The following is a 21,220-nucleotide window of genomic DNA, read 5'->3' on the forward strand; positions in this document are numbered from 1 at the left end:
GTGACTTGATTAGCTATAGAAAATAATAAAAAAAAAATCATTTCTATTCTATGGAAACCAGCAGCTAAAATGCTACACATTCACACAGAAGCAACACTGAGCAACCACATGAACTGCTAAGAGAGGACTGAACAAAAACTCAGGGTTGGTGAGAACAGGAAAACACCAAGGCTCTGCTTTTTCTGCCTTTCCTTCTTTTAACTACAGAGTGGTGCTGTGGGCTCAGGCACAGCTGGAGGGACTGGTGTGACCAGTGCACACCAGAGCTCTGAGATCAGGTTCCAAGGCAGCTGAGCACTGCAGCAGGAGCTGTGGCCACGTGCCAGAGGGGAACTCCAGTGCCTCAACACGTTCCTGTTTGCATGGACTGCTGCCAGCTCAATACATCGATGCAAACATGCTTTTTGGGGTTTGGGGCTTTTTTAAAGTTTGTCTTTAAACCCTCAAGAAAAGTTTAGCACAACCTCACATGTCCAAGGCCAGGCTGGACAGGGCTTGGAGCAACGTGGGCTAGTGCAAGCTGCTCCTGCCCAAGTGGATCTTTAAGATCCCTTCCATCCCAAACCAGTCTGCGATTCCCTGATCCCATAAAATATTGGGCTACATCACCCAAACTACAAAGGCTTCCACTTGTGCCTCTCTTTTCCAGTCACATATCATAATCTCACCAAAATGAGCCCAAACTACAGCACCAACGTTTTAGGAGTACCAAGCAGAATTTTGTAAACATGGGGAGAAAGATCTGGACAGCCAGAAACAACAAACAAACAAAATGCAGAGAACTATAAGGATCAAGATGCTGCCACGGAATTATGAGCTTGGAAAAGAAAGGATTAAGCAGGAAGAAGTCACCCAAAAGCAGAGGGCCCTGTGAGTAATCTGAGCACTGGTGTTTGGATGTTTTTTGATAGTGTGTGATAAAGGAATGCAAACCTTAGCCCCGCTCGGTTTTGCTGCTGCTCCTGGGGCTGGGTGGGAATACAAGGGTGGGAATAGAACCAGGAGCTGTGCAGCACAGAACTCTGTCACTGCCCTGTCAGTCACTGCAGGCAACACGATCCCATCACCTCCAGCTGACCCGGGGAAGCTAAAATCCCAAAAAAGCCTGGAGCTGCCGATGGCAATCTGCCCTGCAGACAGGCCCAGCCCAGGGGATTGGAACCCAGACAAGCCCAGCGCAGCAGGCAGCCCCGCAGCAGGGCCTGGGGAGGCTGCTGGCAGTGCTGTGCCTGCCCCAGGCTGCAGAGGAAGGGCTGGAGCCAGCCCAGAGCAGCAATCCCTGCCAAGCCAAACTGCTGGAGCGGGAGCACTGGCCGCTTGCTCCGGAGCAAGGCTTCCAGGGAAAGAACACAAACCCCTCCTGGGCTGGGGAGGGCCTGGAGCACTGAAATCGGCCTCAGCAGGGTGACAGGGGACAGTGCAGGGCATCTGCACACAGACAAACACCACAGCATGGACAGCAGGAGCCCTTCTGTCCCAGGGATGGGCACGGGACAGGAGGGGCAGCGCTGGCACAGCCGCTCCTCTCCCGTTCCCCAAGAGCCATTAATCCACCACCCTTCAGCTCTAAAATTCATACAAATGACTTTATCCATAATTAATTAAGGCCTGCAAATGTGGAAATTAAGTTACCATTGACAGGGCAGAAGGAGATGGCACAGGCAGAGCTGGATGGCAGCAACAGCTCTGAGCGGATCAGGAGCACAGGGGGATGGTGCTCTCTGCAACCACACAGTGAAACCTCAAAATACAGATTTCAGCATCTTTAAGAGGCTGCTCAGTCCCAGTTCCAAGAGACCTTTATGTCTTAGGTTCCAAATTACCCCAAAACTCAGGTGCCCCTGTCAGCAATCCCCAGGACCTTGCATGAGGAGCACATTCCAGGACAGCAGAACCCCAGCGCTCCTTTTGTCACTTGGCTCCTCTGCTGGCAAACAAGCTGCCAGGACAACAAAGGAGCTGCTCCACGTGTGCAACCTCACCTTTCCACTTGGATCAGGCTGCCAGGGAAGGGGGAACACACAGGAAAACAGTTCAGGGCCTGCACTGAACACCAGGAAGAACTCGCTCGAGGGGCTGGGCAGGGAATGGGGTGAGCAAACTGGGGCTCAACACCACCCTGAGCTCAGCTGTGCCACCAGGGCAGGGTCCTGCTGCCACAACCCACAGCCACCAATGTTTGCCCCCGATTCACAAGAAAGGCTGTGAAAAGGAATTCTGCTTCTTGTTTTAGTGGCAAAGGAGCATTGGAATTGGTGGTGGGGGTGATTCCGTGGTCGTGTCAAAGCCAAAGGGATGCACTCAAAGCCCAGGGATGCACTCGGGAGCAGAATCCCATACAAGAGCTGGGATCTCTTCCCTTAGAGTCAGCTCCAGGGATTTTAGGGTGAGGAGATGGTGAGAAGATGGTCTGCACACAATTACTCAAAGGGACCAGAACACAGCCGTGTCCCACACACTGCCATGCCCAGCAGGGCGGGCAGATTGCAGAAAGGGCAACGGCCATGCTGGAATTCAGCGAGGAATGGCTCATGTACGTGACCTTCGTGGCTCTGAGCAGCCAAAGACAACAATGCACCAAGCACAGGGAGGTTTCAGGGTGAGATTCCCCCAAAACCCTTGGAGAAGCCAGGGAGGGCTGGGTGGGTGCCTGCTCACAGAGGAAACAGGGGCAGCACCCACAGGAGCTGCGGGGATCAGGGAGCAGCACAGGCCTGTCTGGGGCTGGAAAAGCAGGCTCTGGGGAGATGGGGGAGCGGATAGCAGGAACAGGAAGAACTGCCCCATCTGCTCCTGGCACAGCCGCGGCGCCCATCCCGCCGTGTCTGTGTCACTGCAGCACCCGGGGAGCTCCTGGCACACCGAGGGTGTGGGGAAGCCGTGACTCAGCTCCTGAGGGCCGCCTGCCCCGTGAGCGCTCCCCCAGTGCCTGCAGGCACACACACACACACAGAGCACCCTGAGAAACGCAGGAACAGGCAGGGAAAGCCAGGCTGGGCTCCCTGCAGCGCAGCCAGCACACAGAACGCACACACAGCTCCATCCTCCCTCCCGGCTCAGGCGGGCCCGGCCCAGGCCCTGCACTCCCACACCAGAGTGCAGGATTCCAGCAGATCCTCCAAGGGCAGCTGGCATTCCAGTGCCATTCCCATTCCCTGTGCCTGCACCTCCAGGCTCCAGCCAGCTCGCTGATACTCTGGAGCTCAACAAAACTCTTATTTCACTTGGAACGAATGGAAAAATTTCAAGATCCTGCTCAAACTGAGCCCAGGGAAGGGCAACAAAGCTGGTGAAGGGTGCAGAGGGTTAAGTCTGAGGAGGAGAGGCTGAGGGAGCTGGGAAGGGGCTCAGGGGGCCCTTGTGGCTCTGCACAACACCTGACAGGAGGGGACAGCAACAGGACAAGAGGGGATGGCCTCAGGCTGGGCCAGGGGATGCTCAGGGTGGGCACAGCAGGAATTTCCCTATGGAAAGGGTGCTCAGGCACTGGAACTGCCCAGGGAGGTTTGGAGAGCCCACCCTGGAGGTGTCCCAGGAATTCCTGGTGTGGCACTTCCTGAGCACCTCAAGAGTTCCAGCCATGGCCCTGGCACCCAGGACAAGGACATTTCCAGAAAGGAGATGCTCCCACACTCTGCAAAGCACTGCCTTGTGAAGCCTGCCCTCAATCAGACCCCACATCCCCCAAACACATCCTCACCTCCCATTCCCACCCCTCAAACCCAACAGGGCTGCAGCCTCCCAACACTGCCACACCACCCCTGGCACCCCCTGAGCCTTTGGCAAGTGTGAGCACCATGCCCAGCTCCTGGGGTTTGTGTGCACATTAAAACCAGATAACCCCAAGCAGGGGGGCACCGTGGGCTCCCTGAACCCTGCCACCCCCATTGCTGCCCCAGCACTGGGTCAGGCCCTGCAGGAGGAAAAGCCACCAATGTTCTGACAGCCCAAACCCCAGGCACTCCCCTGCAGCACCAACACAGCAAGCATGGAGCAGGGCAGGCAGGAAAACAGCAATTTCCTCATCAGAGCAGCTCCCATTCACAGCAACACCTCCTGCAACTTCCCTCAAAGGAGTGAGAGCACCTCACACATCATAAATACCACCCGGAGCTGGGCATCAAGGGCTCTGCCTCCTAATGAGCCTCTGCAAACCACAGCGGGCAATGGCCACAAAACAATCACAAAGAATGATATTGGCAAATGCCCATTAGGAGGAGGACACGAAAAAAGCTTCAAAAGAGAAAGAAAAACTTTGACAAAGACACTCCTCTTGTTTTACCCAGCTACAGACAGCACTAATTTAAGGGAAAACATTTGGCTGAAAAACACAGAATCGTGGAAGAGAATTTGCTTTAATTATGTAACTGACTTCCCACACAAACAAATCCAAGCTATGGAAAAGGCTTTGAAAATGGCACGAGTTGAGCCAAGGAGGAGAATATGCCACAGTAATTAATGTTTCTCTGCAATCTCTACAAGGTATTCACCATTTGCTTTTGCCCAGGGGAAATAAACACTGCTGCAAAGTGACATAAAACACTGCTCCAGAGTTAAATCTGCCTCTGCCCCTTCTGATTTATCCCTGGAAAAATCCATGTGTGCACATGAGCTGAGAGAAAAGTGGGGGAGACCCAGACCGGGCACCCTGTGGGCAGTGGAAATCCCTGTTCAGGAAACTGTCCTCAATTTACAAATTCCTCATTTCAGGTGCATTTTGGCCAGCTGAGGCATCCCCAGCTGCCCGGGGTCATCAGCACAAACATCAGAGGTGCCCCAGTCACACCATGCCAGGCTGAAGTGCCAACCCAGCACTGATCACCAGCACCCCAGGGACTGCACACACAGGGAAAACACAAAAATTAGATATATAGATAGATACACAGATAGTTAACAAGAAGGTGCAGCAGGCAATTAAGAGGAAAAGAAGAATATAAAATTCCTTCACATCACAGGCACCAGCATCATCCAGGCTATTGCACTCCATTAATTTTTTAGCAGTGCTCCCCATTCGAGGCAAATATCAGACAGAGAATTTATACTGCAAGCCCTTTGAAGCAAACCTTCTTGCAGGAGAAGGAGAAGCCATCTGATAGCAATCCATTTGCAGAAAGGAAAAAAGGGATTTCCCTCTCACACCCAGCACAGTCAGCAGCAAAACTGCCCTGCTATTGCAGGCTGCTCTCAGCAGCACATCTGATTTAAATGGGCTCAGAAGGCAAGGCTCAAAACAAACCACTAAAGTCAAATACTTCTGCAGAGAAGGGCTCAGAGGCAGTGGGGTTTGGGGAGCTTTGGCATATTTATTTATTTATTCATGGTTTTCCTCCTCAGTTTGTGACACTGCTGCAGCAAAAGCTCAATCTAAACCCCAAAGGAGAAAATACCAATTTATTGTATTTTTATACACTGTTTAAAAGGCAGGGGGAGATTTTTGGACCCTCCCTCAGCAGACAGCAGCCCCAAAACCAGGCTGCTTTCCCAGGGAAGAAGCCAAAAGCTTCTCCTGTCAGTGGGATGCTCATACAGCCCTCCTTGCTCTGATTAGGGTTAGTCCTGATCCCCTTGCCTGTGGAGAGGGAATTTAACAGTGAGGACAATTTTATGTGCAGCCCTGACATGAAACACAGCCCACACTCCCCAGCACCTAAACCACTTCCAGTGGGAATTCCCACAGCAATTCTGCAGAGGCACAAAGCAGAGCAACAACCTCCCACCAAAGACTTGTCCTGCTATTTCAGCAGGAAAGAAAAAGAGGAAAAAAAGCAGATTTCTGCTTAAAATACATTGTGGAGGTTATATAAGGAGTGTTTAACAAACTAAAACCCCTTTAATTCTTTGCTAAAAGGAAACATCCTGAAGGAAGGCCCCAGGAAGAAAGGAAAATAAACTCTGCCACAGCAGCACAGCACTGAGACCCCTCTGCTGAACGCACACACAAGGAGCCTTCCCCTGCACTTCCCAGCGCTCAGCTCCTAACACTGCACCAAATAAATAAACCAAGCTGAGTTCTGTATGCATGAGTAAGCCCTGAGCTCAAATATTGATGCAGGACATTCTCCTTGTCCCCAGAGTGGGTCACCTGCAGTGCCAGGCCAGGCAGAGCCAGCAGGGAGGGAGGAGCAGCAGCAATGTTCCTCCTGCTGGATCCCTGCAGCCAAAGGGATCCATCCCCACAGGATGCACAGGATCAGCATTCCCAGCAGGGAGGGAGGAGCAGCAGCAATGCTCCTTCTGCTGGATCCCTGCAGCCAAAGGGATCCATCCCCACAGGATGCACAGGATCAGCATTCCCAGCAGGGAGGAACAGCAGCAATGCTCCTTCGGCTGGATCCCTGCAGCCAAAGGGATCCATCCCCACAGGATGCACAGGATCAGCATTCCCAGCAGGGAGGGAGGAGCAGCAGCAATGCTCCTCCTGCTGGATCCCTGCTACCAGGAGGGAAATGGGATCCATCCCCACAGGATCAGCATTCCCAGCAGGGAGGAAGGAACAGCAGCAATGCTCCTCCTGCTGGATCCCTGCTGCCAGGAGGGAAATGGGATCCATCCCCACAGGATCAGCCCAACTAGCAGGCCGCTCCCAAACCTTGTCCTGCACTGAGGCGCCCACACGAGTCAGATCAGCACCATTAAAACGAGCCACAACAATCCTATTACAGCCAGGCAGGCTCCTCTAACACACACAAGCTTAAGTACATCCTCAATTAGCTATTTTGAGGGAGCTCAGTGGCCTCTTTCTAGGAGCAGTTTTGCAGAACTCCAGGGAGCAGCAGCACATGCCACACCAGGAGCAGCCCCATCACTGTGGCAGGTGACAAACCTGACCCCTTATTGCCATTATCCAGTGAGACAGGAGCTCCCAGCCCCTGGCAGGGTCACTGTCATGAGCATCACTGAGGCTGATGCTCCCTGGTTAGGCCGGGATTTATTTTCTTTCTCTGTTTCTTTGAACGTGAAATGCTCCAGCACGCTGCCCTTGGGGTCACGGGCTGGCCACCACTTCAGCACAAATAAACACTGAGGGTTATGTTCACCTCAAATAAAAATAAAAAAAAAAAAGCACAGCTAGAGACGCTGCTGGAACCAAAATAGCAGCATGTTGACTCTGGGCCTCTGGAGTGGGAGCAGGTACTGCAAGCCAAGTACAAAGAGGGCAGAGTAAGTGGCAGCAGCGCTCTGATAAGGAGAAAGGGAGATGAAAACAGACCCAGAGAGCAGAACAAACCTTGAACAGATCTGAAAGCAGAAAGCCAAGGTCTGACAATCACTCTGACATCACTGTGATTTCAGCTGGATGGATGGAGAGATCACTATCAGTGTTCCAATTCCCTGAAACACCATTCCTGCAAGTTACATCTTATTCTGTAAAAAAAGCAGTCACACGCAACAGCTCTGCTCTGGCACACTGTCAGGGCCTGGATTTTAGAATGTTCTAAAGTTAAATGAGAACGGGAAATTTTTAATCTCAGCTAGAAGAGAGAGTATTTCAAGCAGGGAAAACATTGGCACAGGTTAGCACAAGACAAATTGACTGAATCTCTTTCAAAAGCTTAGAAGGGCAGAAATTCTCTTTTTGCCCTGAGCTTACAGACATCATTTTAAAGGCAGGCATCCCTGGGGCAGTGACAGTGCCATACCCAGCTGGAAAGGCAAGGTTTGGGGCTGGATTGAGCTTTGTTGGTGAGCCAGAGCAGCTGCATGGCTATCAGCTGTCCTGCAGGCTCAGAGCCCAGCACTTCCCAACTCCTCCACAAAGACACAAACCCCCCATGCCTCAACAACGGGGCCATTCCAATCTGCTTGTGATTACAGAGTCTCTTCAGCAGGCACCTAAACACTAGGGATGGAGGAAGCAGAAAACACCACACACACACACAACTGCCCTCCTTTGCTGCATTTCTGCCATCCTCCCATCCCACAGTGCTGCAGAGCAACAGCAGAGCCCCAAGCACAGCCAAGAAGAAGAGCTGGTCCTGCACAGGGACAGGGGAGGAGGTGCAGGGCCTGCCCCTGAAGCACAGACAGGTTCAGACACTCTCTCTCAGGGAGATAAAGAGAGTTTCACACACAGCTCCTCCCACCACCTCCAGCACTACGAAAGGAGGAAGGATGTGCTGAGAGATTATTGTACACTCTGATGGGGTGAACAGCTCTGTGTCCCCATATTAAACAGGTGACTAAGTGCACAGACATAACAGAAACAAAATTTTAAAAGCAGGGGGTTTGGAGTTTGTTTTGAATTTGTTTTTTGACACAGAACCCTTCCCTTGGGACAACTTGTTCTTTCTATCCACGCTGAGGGGAATCCCAGAAATGCCAGCCCAAGCTGAGCGAGGACACTTGGAGCTCCTTGAGTCCCCAAGTGCCTCTGTATTTCCATAATCCCTTATCACAGAAACTCCTGAGCTGAAGGGCCCACAAGGACCATCCAGTCCCACCCCTGTTCCTGCACAGACCCCCAAATCCCACCCTGGGCATTCCCTGGGGAGCCTGGGCAGTGCCCAGCACCCTAAAATCCAGCCTAAACCCCTCCAGACCCAGCTGCAGCCCTTCCCTGGGGTGATGGTGATTAAAGGACCCCTTCATGGTGATTAAAGGATCCCTTCTCAAAGCCCAGTGCAGACCCAGAACCAGAACGAGCCAATCACAAGATTTCCCATTTTTGGCACAGCTCTCCAGAGGATGCAGTTTCAGCACTGAAGCACAACTGACAGTTGAGATCAAGGAAATAATTCATGGAGAGAGAGCCTGAGCTCAGCAATCAGCACACCAACCCTGGTGCTGGGAAAGCAGAGCCCAGGCAGGGCAGCACCTCTGGGTAACTCAGAAATGCTCTGTGACTCTCCTTCTTCCTTGGAAAACTTTCAAAAGGACAAAACCCACAAGAATTCCCAGCTTCAGCTTGGGAGCAGGGTTATGTTCTTTTTAGGACAGCCTGAAGAGAGAGCAGTGTCCACCATGGACATTATTTTGAACCATCACTGGCGCCACTGTTTCCCCTCATTCCAACCCAGGCTGCCCTGCACAAACAGGGTCACATAGCACACCCAGGTCTGCCCAAGGTGCCCACCCAGAAATGGGAGCAGACAGAGCCCTGCACATGGAGGGGGGCACAGAAACCCAGCAGATTTCCCTGCACCTCAGAGACTCCTGTGGCCCAGTGGATAAACAGGTCCCTGTCTGCCTGTGCTGCTGCAGAGGAGCCAGCAGGCAAGAAATCCACACATTCCTTCTGTCAACAAGGATTTGGGATGATGTGGGAGAAGATCCCCAGCCCAAGCTGCTCACGTTTTACCCTGAGGCTCGCAGGGAGGCAATTTCCCTCCTTCACTGACTCCGGAGCAGCTGCAGCAGCCACATCTCTGAGGCATTTCATGTCCTGCCATCCCAAACCCCACCAGGATGATTCCCATTCCTCCTCTGCAGGGTTTGGATCCTACAGGCTCTCAGCAGAACTCTGCTGCCAGCCCTGCAGCACACAGAGCTCCAATCCTTCTGGAAAAACATTCCTTCCTCTTTCTCCCCTTTGGTTTTGTCCCCCATCCAGGATGGAGCAAAGAGAAGGCAAGAGCCAGGCCCAAGGATGTCCTTCTACACTTCTGAAGCACAATTTCTCTTCAAGAAAATTTGGTTTTCTGAAGAAAAGATATAGATTTTCTCCCCTACAGCTGCACCAGGCTGAGAGTTTGGTTTCAAGCCCAGGTTCAGTGCCCTTTGCTGCCTCTCCTGCTCCCACTGCAGGGCAGAAGGAGGCAATGGAGAAAGCACTGACAAACAAAACCAAACTTGTGGCACGCTCCATTGGAATGGAGCAGTCCAAGGCAGCAGGAGGGCACCAGAGCAAGCCCTGGTTTCGTGGACTGGAACAAGTTTAGTTCTGTGACACAGAACACCAGGGAGCCCTGGGGACAGGTAAAGCCCACCTGGAGATGACTCCTGCCACAAAAATGCACACAGCTTATCTCAGAGCCCAGGGTCCCGCTGGGGAGGCTCTCCCTGCTTTTCCGGGAAGGAAAGGAGGGGGAGTAAAAAACACAGAGCAGAGCTTCTCCCTGCTGGCCAGAGCCACAGGCACTCCTTGCACGGTCCCTTCGGGTCCCTCCTGCCTGTCCCCTGCCCAAGCCCAGAGTGAGGGACATCAGGGAACATTCTAGCACTAGGGGGGAGGAAAGGCAGGGAAAAGGGGACGGTGTGTGGGATCTGGCAGTTAAATCAAGCATTTGCATTCACACACGCAGCCAAGCACTGCACAGGGACATTTTCCACCCTGCCTTGCTTCAGGGGTGCCCACTCTCACAGGATCAGTGGGGCTGATGGCACCAAGCTCTGCGGTGCTGTCACACACCAGAGGGACATGGTTTAGGATGGGACATCCAGAGGGACCTGGATGGGCTGCAGGGTGGCCCTGTGACATCCTGTGATGGTCACTGCAGCCAAGGGCAGGGGCTGCAATGCCAGGGACAAACTCAGGCTGGGAGAGAATGAACCTCCCACTGCCAAAGGGCAGGCAGGGATGGGAAGGAATATTATATATTCCTTATATTACAGAGATATATATGATTGTATATTTTATATCTATTATATATTATTTATAATGTTTATTTTATAATATATATATTATGTTTCAATATATAAAATATAATATACAAATATAACACACATATAAAAATATAAATTTATTAACACATATAAAATATACAAATATTTATATTTCTATAAAGAGTATATTATATCTATATTTATATAATATAGAGATATATACGTGTATAGACAAATAATACCGTTATAAATATGTATTTATATATAAAAATAAAACATAGATATATATTATAAATATCTATTATATATAAATATATGTAAATATATTATATATAATATATAAATATATATTATAAAAACATACATTATATATTTATATATAAAAATACATTGTACATAAACATATACTATATATAAATATATATAAATATATATTATATATAAATTATATATGTATATTATATATATAAATATAATATATATATTAAAAAATATATATATAATAATACAAATTGGGAAGGAATTCCAGGCTGTGAGGGTGGGCAGGCCCTGGCACAGGTGCCCAGAGCAGCTGTGGCTGCCCCTGGATCCCTGGCAGTGCCCCAGGCCAGGCTGCAGACACTGCAGGAGCTTTTACACTGCACTTCATTCACCCTTCACCTCAGCCACACACACATTAAAATAAATAAATAAACCAACCAAAGCAAGCCTAGCCTTCATATTGCAAATGTAGAAATACAGATGTAGTTCAGAGTGGTAGAAAATCCAGAATGCCTTCAGGGGGAGCTGCACAAGGAGCTCCAGGTTAACCCAAATCCTGCCCCAGCAGGTACCTCCAAAAACCCACAAGCAGCCCAAGGAAAATTGTCCTTTTATTGTCCTGTCTTCTGGAGCCACCCTGTGCTGCAAATCACAGCACTGCACTGAAATCACAGGCTGCCAACAAACCATTCCCACGTGCACAAGAGGAGCAGGAATTTCACACCCATTCCAAGCTGAGAGCCAACCAGCTTTAATTTGGGACACAAGGACAAAAACCTGCATGGCCAACGAACTATTGCCCAAAGCACAACAAGGCCCTGGCCTCTCTCACTCACAGAGCCCTTTCAGGGAGGACAGAGGCACATCAGGAGGGTTCCAGGGCAATAATTACAATTAATCCTTTACTTAAACACCATTCTCAGACATTTGTAAAGCACAGAACCGTCCAGGTAGGAGAAGTCATGGAATGTGACCTGTGTCTGATCCCACCTTGTCACAGCCCTGAGTGCCACATCCAGACCTGCCTGGACATCCCTTCCAATGTCAAATTTTCCTGGGAACAAACTCTGCTGATGCCCAACCTGAACCCTCCTAAATGACACATTCCTGTTCAAACCATCCTGCTCAGGACAATTTCACTGAGAAAATAAACTGGAAAAGGCCCAGGTAACACCAGTGGCTCCATTCAGAGCTCCAAGAAAAGCAGATTCTCAGCCAAAAAGCTCCCCAAATTGAGGGGTTCCACCTTCCCATCCAGCTCCTTGAGCTGGGGTTTAAATGGTTCATGGTCCTTGAGCTGCTCCAGTAACTGGATATGCAGAACCCCCAGCAAGTCCCTCTCACTCAGAATATTGCACCTAACACAGAGAGAACAGATTGAAGCAGGCAGGGAATGAGTTTAGGCACCCCCTGGGACGCAATAACTCCGTGTTACCAGCACAGTCAGAGAGCAGACAAGGGTAAGAATAGAAATTCTGGCAGGTTTTGTGACACTTCAGCTCTGCGTCTCACATGGCACGTTTAGGAAAGACCTCAAACACTCATTTCTATTTGCTTTATCACCAGAGGAAAAGCAAATATTCCAGCACGGGAGCCCTGAAGCTAAAATTAAACCACGGTAATTTGGGTTCAGCACAAGTTGGGACAATTCAGGTCCTGGCCACAATGAGAGGTCTCCAGCACTGTCAACAATTCCCGCTGGCCAGCACACAAACCAGCTTTGTTCTGCACTGGGAGCCACAAATGCAAGCAGCAGTAATTGCTACCAAAGGCAAAACACACCAAAACCCAGCCAGGCCAGGCCAAACAACTCCCCAAAAACAACACAGCAAGGGACACGCAGCTCTGCCATCTCCACTCACAGCTCAGGAAACCAGGAGGAAAACCCAGCACTGTGAACCCGGCAGAGCAGGGGGCTGGGGAGGAGGAGAAAGATCCTAAAAAGGCACTTGGTACCCATTAGGAGCTGCTTAATGGAACATCCTGTTCATTAGCGCTGGAATTTCATTAGTGCTTTAAGGGAAAGACACAAAACCAATCCATTCCTGCTGGAGCTGCACGCTCTGAGCCCCAGCAAGCTCATGCCAGCCCTGTGAAACCCCAAACCCATCCCTGCTGATTGCTCACCTTATTGTCACTGAGGGATCTCCCACTCCAGCCAGCCCCCATAAAAAAGCACAGACATAACAAAAAGGGATTTGCACAACAGCAGCTCACTGGCCTGCATGTTTTTAGATCCATTGAGCTGTGCATTTCTGCATTTCATGGTGCTGGCAGGTGGTTCTGCCAGCTCCAGTGCCCTCCTCACAGCAAAGGGGCAGCATGAGGCTGTCCTGATGCTGAACCCACAGAATAAACCAAGATTTATGGGAAATCCCAGAGCCAGACTTCACTGCCACACCTGCCAGGGGGTCAGGGGGACTCTGCCAGGACACAGGGATGGCCAGGACAAGGTCAGCAGAAACAAGGCAGGATTTATGTCCCAGAGATGGCTGGGATCTCTGGAGATCACCCAGCCAGCCCCTCTTACAAGGCAGGACCACTTACAGCAGGAATTTGGGATTTTGGGATGTCCCCAGAGATGGAGACAGCTGTTCCAGGGCTCCATGGACAGAAATTCTTACTCAGACTGAGGTGGAACTCGTTGTGTTTGAGTTCGTGGCCATCACAGACACCAAACCCTCTGGATCAAAACCCACTGCCACCTCCTGAACGCCTTTCTACAACATGAAGTGGAAAATTTAACTGCTCTCAGCTCTCTCTGCAGGTTTTTTAACCTTTTTGTGTTCCTGCACATTTTAAAGTGCCTCTGCAAGTGCCCAGACATCAGGGAAGGCTCCTGGAGAAGGAACACGCTCACGTGGAGGCCCCCAGCGAGTCCTGCAGGCAGGAATGCAGAAATGCAGAAATGCAGGCAGGGCACGAATTTGGGCTGCCGTGGAAGCTCCAAAGAGCTCAGAAACCCGTGAGGAGCTGGCTGGGTGCTCAGGGTTTCACACACACTTGCCAGCAGAGCTCATGGAGGGATGGAGAGCCCATTCCTCCCCAAGCCAGGCTAGGATTTGCCTTAGAAGTTGCAAAGTGTGATGAGATCATCTGAACCAACAAAACCTGCCTGTTACAGCACTGGAAGGGACAAGCAGGGACTGGATCCCAGCAGGAATTGCCCTGGCTTGCTGAGCACTGCTCTGAGGGAGGCTGGGAAGCCACAGGGAGGGCTGAAACCTTGACAAACCTACCAGGCCACTGGAAACCACAAAAATTAAACAAAAATATATATTAAAACGAAATATATATATATATATTTAAAATATATTTTCGTTTAATATACATATATTAATTTCATTTTATATTTTATATATATATCTATATACATAAAATATATATACGAATATATACAATATGTATTTTTATATATTAGTATATATAATAGATATTATATATTTTATATAATCTATAATACATATATGTTCATATATAATATATATAATATTATATATTTATATATATAATATTATATATCATATATATTATATTATATAGGATATATATTTTTATATATATATATATAACGAAATTAATATATGTATATTAAACTAAAAAATATATATTAAAAAAGGGGAGGTGGGAAATAAAAAACCCCAAAAGCCAAGCAAAACTTTGCCGATGCTGCTGTCTTTGTGCACGCTCGCCCCTGCGGGTCGGACAGGCCAGGCACAGGCAGTCAGGGGCTCGTGTTCCTGCAGAGCAGGGCAGCTGCAGCGGGAAAATCGCGGGTACAGAATTGCAGCGCAGCTCTCTGGCACGGGGTTTTACATCTCCAGACAGGAGATGCTGTGAGTGAGAGATGAGAGATGCTCTCCAGCTGCGGTTTAACTGCAGCCCAGAGACACTGAGCTGCTCTGTAAAGGCAGCTCCTTTAGAGAGCATTTTGTGACAACAAAGGCACGGGGAACTCCAGTCTGACAGCGCTTTTAGAGCCGGTCTGAGCGCCGATTCCCCTCTTCAGTGCCTGGTTTGGGGGATTGGGCCCAGGGAAGCAGCGCTGCCCGGCAGCCGGGCACACCATCGGGCAGAGCACACGAGCTGCCAATAAAGCCTGGAGCTCCAGCGAGGTGCTGCTGATGGGGAGGCAAACCGCACTGCCACACTCCCTGCCACCACAGCGGCAGCCCCACGGTGTGCCTGATGCTTCTGGGATGGAGCTACTTGCAGCTGCTTTGAATCTACTCCGGGAATTTAAAAATAAATAAATAAAAAGAAGTCACGACTGTTCCGAGCTGAGATGCACACACTTAATCAGCCCAGGCGTTTAAATTATTTATCCACGAGGAGGAAAGCTGTGCTGATGCCAGGCAGAGAGCACACGAGGGGAAGAGCAGACACAAAGGCTGTGCTCAGCAGCACAGAGCCCTCTCACGCACAGGGTGACCCTGGCCAGGGCTGTCCCCAGCCTCTGCCACTGCAGCCTGGGCTCCCAGCTCACAACAGAGTTCTGCTGCCACCAGAAGAAAGGTTTCCCCACCGGCGGGTGAAATTATTGTTTCCAGCCAGCACAAAGCCTTAGTTAGCCCAAAGTTGGTACTTCGCCTAGCTGGAAGGGCAGAACTTTAAAACTGGGCTTTTTTCAAGCCCAAACCCAGCGTCTGGGGGAGAACACAATTCCTGAACTGCTTTGCCCCAGTCAGTGCTCAGGAGCAGCTGGAAGGGCAGAACTTTAAAACTGGGCTTTTTTCAAGCCCAATCCCAGTGTCTGGGGGAAAACACAATTCAGGAATTGCTTTGCTCAGTGGCAGCCTGCCCCTCCTCATTCCCAGCAAACAGCCTTGCATTGCCTCTCCTCTCTGATCTGAGCCTTCTCCTCCTGTCTCCCACCTGCCCAAGCTGCAGGGACACTGCCCAGCTGGAATATCCACAGCTCAGCCCACTGCAACCTTACTCCAAACTAAAATCCCTTCCCTTGCTCCAAACTAAAATCCCTCCCACACCCAAATCCTGGGCAGGAAAAGCCTTCACCTCTCCTGAAAGCCGCTCTGGGAGAAGCTCAAGGCACTGCAGCTCCCTTCCAGCTGCTGTTTCCATCATTTTGTTTCCCCAGTCTGGGCAGCACACCAAAGATCACAAGGTTTGGGGGTTAAGTTTCATTCCAAAACCATCTCGTAGGAGAAGAATTCCTCCTCCATTTTATCCACGGGCTGCTGGCAGGGGGACACCAGTGGGACATGACATCCTGGGTAAATGTGAGGAGGAAAACCCTGAGCTGCTAATAAAAACGGAGAGGCAGAGCCCTGAGACACTCACTTTGTAATTCCTTTTGACACAGCCAACACTTAAAGTCTCCGGGCTGAGTTTCCCCAAGAAACCCACACAGCCCTTCACAAACCAGCACAGGCAGCCAGCAGGTCCATTTCCAGGGGATGCTGTGCTTGTTACTGACACAACAGCGCTGAACAAGGAGAAACCAGCGAGGAAGAGACACACGGAGCTGCTGGAAAGGGACAGGGCTCTAACGGGGAGAGTGACCTGGTGTTATCCCAAGGCCCTTGAAATTATGCTCAGATAAGGTCTGGGAGATGCTGCGAGAGGGAGGAAGGAGCAGCAGCCAAAGGAGAGGGGAAGGAAATTAAAAAATAATAACAGAGCACCTTTTGGCACCATGGCCTGCCTCAGGTAAGGGGATCCCGAACCCTACTCCTTATTCCAGCCTTCATTTGATGATTGTTTTCAGCCTTTGTGCACTGGTTTCCCAGATTGTATTTCTGTCGCTAGTTCTGGTCACAGACAAGAGCACAGAGCCCGAATATCCTCACAGAGCCACAGAATCTCCTGAGCTGGATGGGACCCACCAGGACCACCCAGCCCAACCCCTGTTGCTGCATACTCACCCCAACAATCCCACCCTGAGCATCCCTGGAGCTCTGTGAGCTCCAATTCCCAGCACAGCTCCAGCCCTTCCCAGGGAGCAGAGACTGGAGCTGCAGACCCCAGTGAGATCCCCCTCAGCCTCCTCTCCTGCAGCTGAACATCTCAAGTGCCCTCAGCTGCTCCTTGTGTGGCCCTCAGACCCTTCACCATCCTCATGTCCCTCCTTTGGGCACCCTCCAACAGCTTGAGACCTGTCTGATGTTTTTATGTCCAAAATTACCCTTTTTGGGGGTTTTTTTGGCTTGGATTTTGCTTTTTTTTTTTTTTTTTTTTTTTTGTGGATTATTTGGGTTTTTTATTAAAGTGCCTTTACCTCTGAGCATCATTCCTTCGGGGGCTGGCATTCCCCATCCCAGTTTTCACGGCAGAGAGAGGCACACACCTGAAGATGATCTGCCCGGTCGTTCAAGGCTTTCAAACGCGCTCCCAGATAAGCACAGCTGTGTTTTTTACAGTAGCTGAGATTAGAGAATCTGAGAGAGGAAAATTTGATATAACGTTTCATGCTTTAGTTAACAGTCTTGCAAGACACAAAGCTGCTCCAGTTGCTCTGGAAACTGTAACTTGGACACAACCATGCAGATACATCAGCCCCCTGGCTATAAATGAAACCACTTTAGCAGCGCTGCACATTTGTATGACAAACATTTATTAAAGCCAGCGTCGCATGCCCATCCTCCTGCAGCCAGGGCACATCCCCTGGTCCCCCCAAAGCTCTGATTTCATTTCTAAGGGTGTAGCAGCGAAATAACAACCCCCAGGTGAGGGAGAGAGGGGAAGCACAGGTGGGATACAGCAACACACCCCAGCACCCAAAGCAAGGCTTGGCACACAAAGGGACACGGTGGCATTTGGGGCACACACCGCTGGCCCAGGAGAAGGCTGGGGATCCATTATCCCTGTCCCTGGAAGCTGGAATGGAGGAAGAGCAGGAAGACAGGGGGGAGATGCTCGCACACGGAGTGGACACAGCACCACAGCAGATGCCAGCCACATGGGCTCCTCAAAAACGGGAATATTCCACACACCAGCCAGGCCCGAGCGCTGGTTGCTGTGGAAACCATAACTTTGAATTCAGCGGCTGAACCCCAGCGCTGCTATTTATACCCTGCTCCTCACTACAGCACGAGGAGCTGGCCCAGAGCACAGCCCTGGCGCTCACCAACGTGGCTTTACACATTTACACACACTGATCCCCCAAACCTGGCACCTTTCCAATGCTCTTCATCGCTGCAGGGCTGCACAACGCCAGGAAACACCAAAAAACCCAGCAGGGCCTTTCCTCTGCCAAGTAAGGCCAGGTGAACCCCTGCACAGACACGGGGCAGGAGTCATTGGATGCCATTGGATTCTACTCGGTCAGGAGCACCCAGAGGCACCAAAATCCAAACAGCAGCTCGTCTTGTCTGCCTCAAGGCAAATCCCAGGCAGCATCACCTGAGACGAAGCAGGGCCAGAGCCCAGAGCCAGCTACCATTACAGCATCTGTGCAAGAACTCCACAACATTGCCTTGAAAATCCCAGAAAGCAGAACTGGGTCATTAATGCAACAACAACAGCAGCAGCAAGGCTGCAGAATAAACCGTTCTGGGGAGAATCCCTGCCACAACACGCATTTCCAAGCTGTGGGAGAAGGAAATGGCTTTTTCCTCCACGGGAATCGCTACTTTGGGGCAGTGAAGTGGGAATGGGAGCAATGTGCCTGCAGCCAAAGCTGAGGGGAGCCAACCATGCCACATTCCTTTTCCACCTGCACCATTCCAGGCCCTGGGAGGGAAGGAACAGCCCCGTTCATTTTCCCCCAAGCAGGATGGAGGTGCCAGGGCAGCACGGCCAATAATTGTGACCACAGGGTGACCGTCCCCTTCCAGGACCCTTCAGCCCCCAAACCGGCGCAGAAGGGCAAAAGCTGGGAGGGAAGCACACTGGCCAAGGTCACTGACACCCTCGGGATGCCACGGGACTGTCCCATCCCCGGGAAGCAGCAGGGACAGCAGCTCTGTGCCGTCCCACAGCAGCACCCAGGGCAGGGACAGCACGGGGACAGCACGGGGACACAGCAGAGCAGCCCCAGGAGCTGCCAGGGCTGCAGGAAGGTGTTCCCGGTGGGACTGGGCCCTTCCAGCACAGGTGAGGGAAGTCCCGCGTGCCCTTGCTCAATAATTTACATCACAGCGCTGAAGTGTCATTGAAAACCACAGGAGCATTTTAATAACACGGGGAGAGGGAAAGATGCTCAGAGCACAGCACCCAACTCCACAGAGCTCAGCCTGCCCTGACCTATTCCAACACATTTTTAACCAGAATTTCAGAATTATGAACAACTCCCGAGCGAACCCACTCCGCAGCCCTGGTCAGCTTCTGCCAGCCCAGCCCTCGGGATCCGGGGGGACGGAGGGACATTGACGGGGAACAACAGGAACAACGTGTCACTTTCTGTCTTTGCTTTCGTGTCCCTTTCTGCCTTTCTGTCACTTTCAGCGCTTCCCAGGCCAGCGTGGTGGGGCTGGGAGCACGCACTGCCTCCTGCCACCCCATCAGCACCGCGTTGGTGCCAGCGCTTCGAGCATCCTTGGGGACCCCCAAATCCTGCAGGGCACCGTTTCCCCGGGACCCCCGGCCTGCCAGCATCTCCCCGGACCCCCAAATCCTGCAGGGCAGCGCTTCCCTGGGACCCCCGGCCTCCAAGCATCCCTGGGGACCCCCAACTCCTGCAGGGCAGCGCCTCCCTGGATCCCGGGGTTGTGAGCATCCCCGGGACCCCCGACTCCTGCAGGGCACCGTTTCCCCGGGACCCCCGGCCTCCGAGCATCCCCGGGACCCGCGCTCCCGCAGGACCCCCGGCCTACAAGCATCCCCCAAACGGGAGCCGTGGCACGGTGCGTGCCCCGGTGCCCGGGCGGCCGGTGCGGGCGCCTCCCGTGCCCCGCCGCGCTCAGCTGTGCGCGCCCCGGGCCGCTCCGCCGCGGCTCCCGGCGGGGCAGGCACCGGGCTGGGGCTCGGCCCGGCGGGGGCATTTCCAGCGCAGCCCCGGCGCTCCCGGAGGCTGCGGCAGGCCGGGCTCGGGACCCGCCGCACGCCCCCCGCGCCGAGCGCAGCGGAGCGGGGATGGGGCCGCCCGCGGTGCCCGGGCGCGGGGCGCTCCGGTGAGCGCGGCGATGCGGCGACGCGACCGGACGCGCACTCACCTGCACGGCGCCGGAGCTCGGTCGGTGGTCGGTCGATGGGCGGCAGGCGGGCGGTGTCGGGCGGTGTCCGGGTGTCGCTGGCCGGGGGTCGCCGCCCGCCCCGGGAGCCGCTCCCGGTGCCCGCCGGGCGCCCGCGGCTCAGCGCGCGCCGCCGCCGCTGCCGCCTTAAGCCCTCCGCCCGCCGCGGGCGCCGCCGCCCATTGGCCGAGCCGCGCGTCAATCCGGGCCGCGCCGGCCAATGGGAGGCGGCGGCGGGGCCTTTGGAGTCGGGGAGCCCCGTGCGTGACAATGGGCGCGCGCGGCCGCGGGAGGGGCGGGGCCGAGGGGCGCGGGAGCGCGGCGCGCGCCGGGGCTCGGCCAATCGCAGCGCGGTGCGCGCCGGGCGCGCGCGGCGGGCGGGAGCGCGCGGCCCCTCAGGGTCACTCCGGGCCCCCTCAGAGCTCCGCGGCCCCGGCACCGGCGGCACCGCAGCGCTCCCCGCCGCCAACCGCGACGGGAACAAACCCTCCCGCACCGTCCGGAGGAATAAAAGCTTCGCACAAGGGTGTCCGAGCGCCAGACGGTGCTTTATTGGTGGCCAGGGGATGCGCGGCTGGAATTGCAGCCTCCGCGCAGACACGGCTACAGAACTCGTTCACCTATTCGTATGTTTCATCCAATAAAGGCGTTTGTAACTGACACAGGTCTCTTTCATGAATTAGTATTCTATCCTACTGGTTATTGGTTGCTTACGTCATGCTAATTAGTCCATATTTTTAGTCGTCTTATTATCTACTTCCTCCAGCAGGGCTTTTCCAACACATCTGCTGACTCCTTTTAGCATCTTCTTTACCTTCTGCTTTCTGCAAAGTGTCCTTGTGATCCTTAAATTCTGCGTTCCAGGTATTTGCACCAATCCATGTTCCTCTCCCCGGCTTTGGTCACTGGAGCACATCAGAGTTAGTTTATAAACAAGTTAAAGTTTTAGTCATTCTGCCCAGCTGTATTCCCACTAAAGTAGCTTATGACAACTTTGCTATATGCTGGCTAAGATAAATCTAAGAATAACACATGATAATTAACAGACATATTGGTTATGATCAATTAAAACAATTAATTTGAAAGTTAATTAATGCCATTAGCTAAAATGATAAAGCTCTATCTTTTCTGGCAATGCAGTGAGGAAATGCTTGAGGCACCCCCTCCTCCTTGGATCCCGGACCCTTTAAAACCCCCAGGACCAGGGCTGAGCTCTCCCCATCTCTGCCTCTGTCCCAAAATATGAAATGTGCCAAAATTCCCTTAAATATGGTATTTGTACACTT

The 21,220-nt window shown here is 52.2% G+C and overlaps 1 protein-coding gene across 3 annotated transcripts in view; it reads right to left on the minus strand.

Moving 5' to 3' along the window:
- Positions 1 to 19,992, minus strand: part of TIAM1 (TIAM Rac1 associated GEF 1) — a 144,282-nt gene extending 124,290 nt beyond the window's left edge. The window contains exon 1 of one of the 3 annotated variants that reach the window (XM_058019148.1): positions 19,917 to 19,992. Coding sequence is in view for 1 of the 3 variants with exons in the window: in XM_058019144.1 (XP_057875127.1) it covers positions 17,042 to 17,072 (31 nt within the window). In the remaining 2 variants the exon portion in view is untranslated. Of the gene's footprint in view, positions 1 to 17,041; positions 17,197 to 19,916 lie in introns of those variants that run through there. The other 2 variants (XM_058019145.1, XM_058019144.1) reach the window with 2 other exon arrangements.
- Between the last annotated feature and the right edge of the window lie 1,228 nt (positions 19,993 to 21,220).

The sequence above is a fragment of the Melospiza georgiana genome, chromosome 2 (genome assembly GCF_028018845.1).
Source record: "Melospiza georgiana isolate bMelGeo1 chromosome 2, bMelGeo1.pri, whole genome shotgun sequence".
In the NCBI taxonomy this organism is placed as follows: domain Eukaryota; kingdom Metazoa; phylum Chordata; class Aves; order Passeriformes; family Passerellidae; genus Melospiza; species Melospiza georgiana.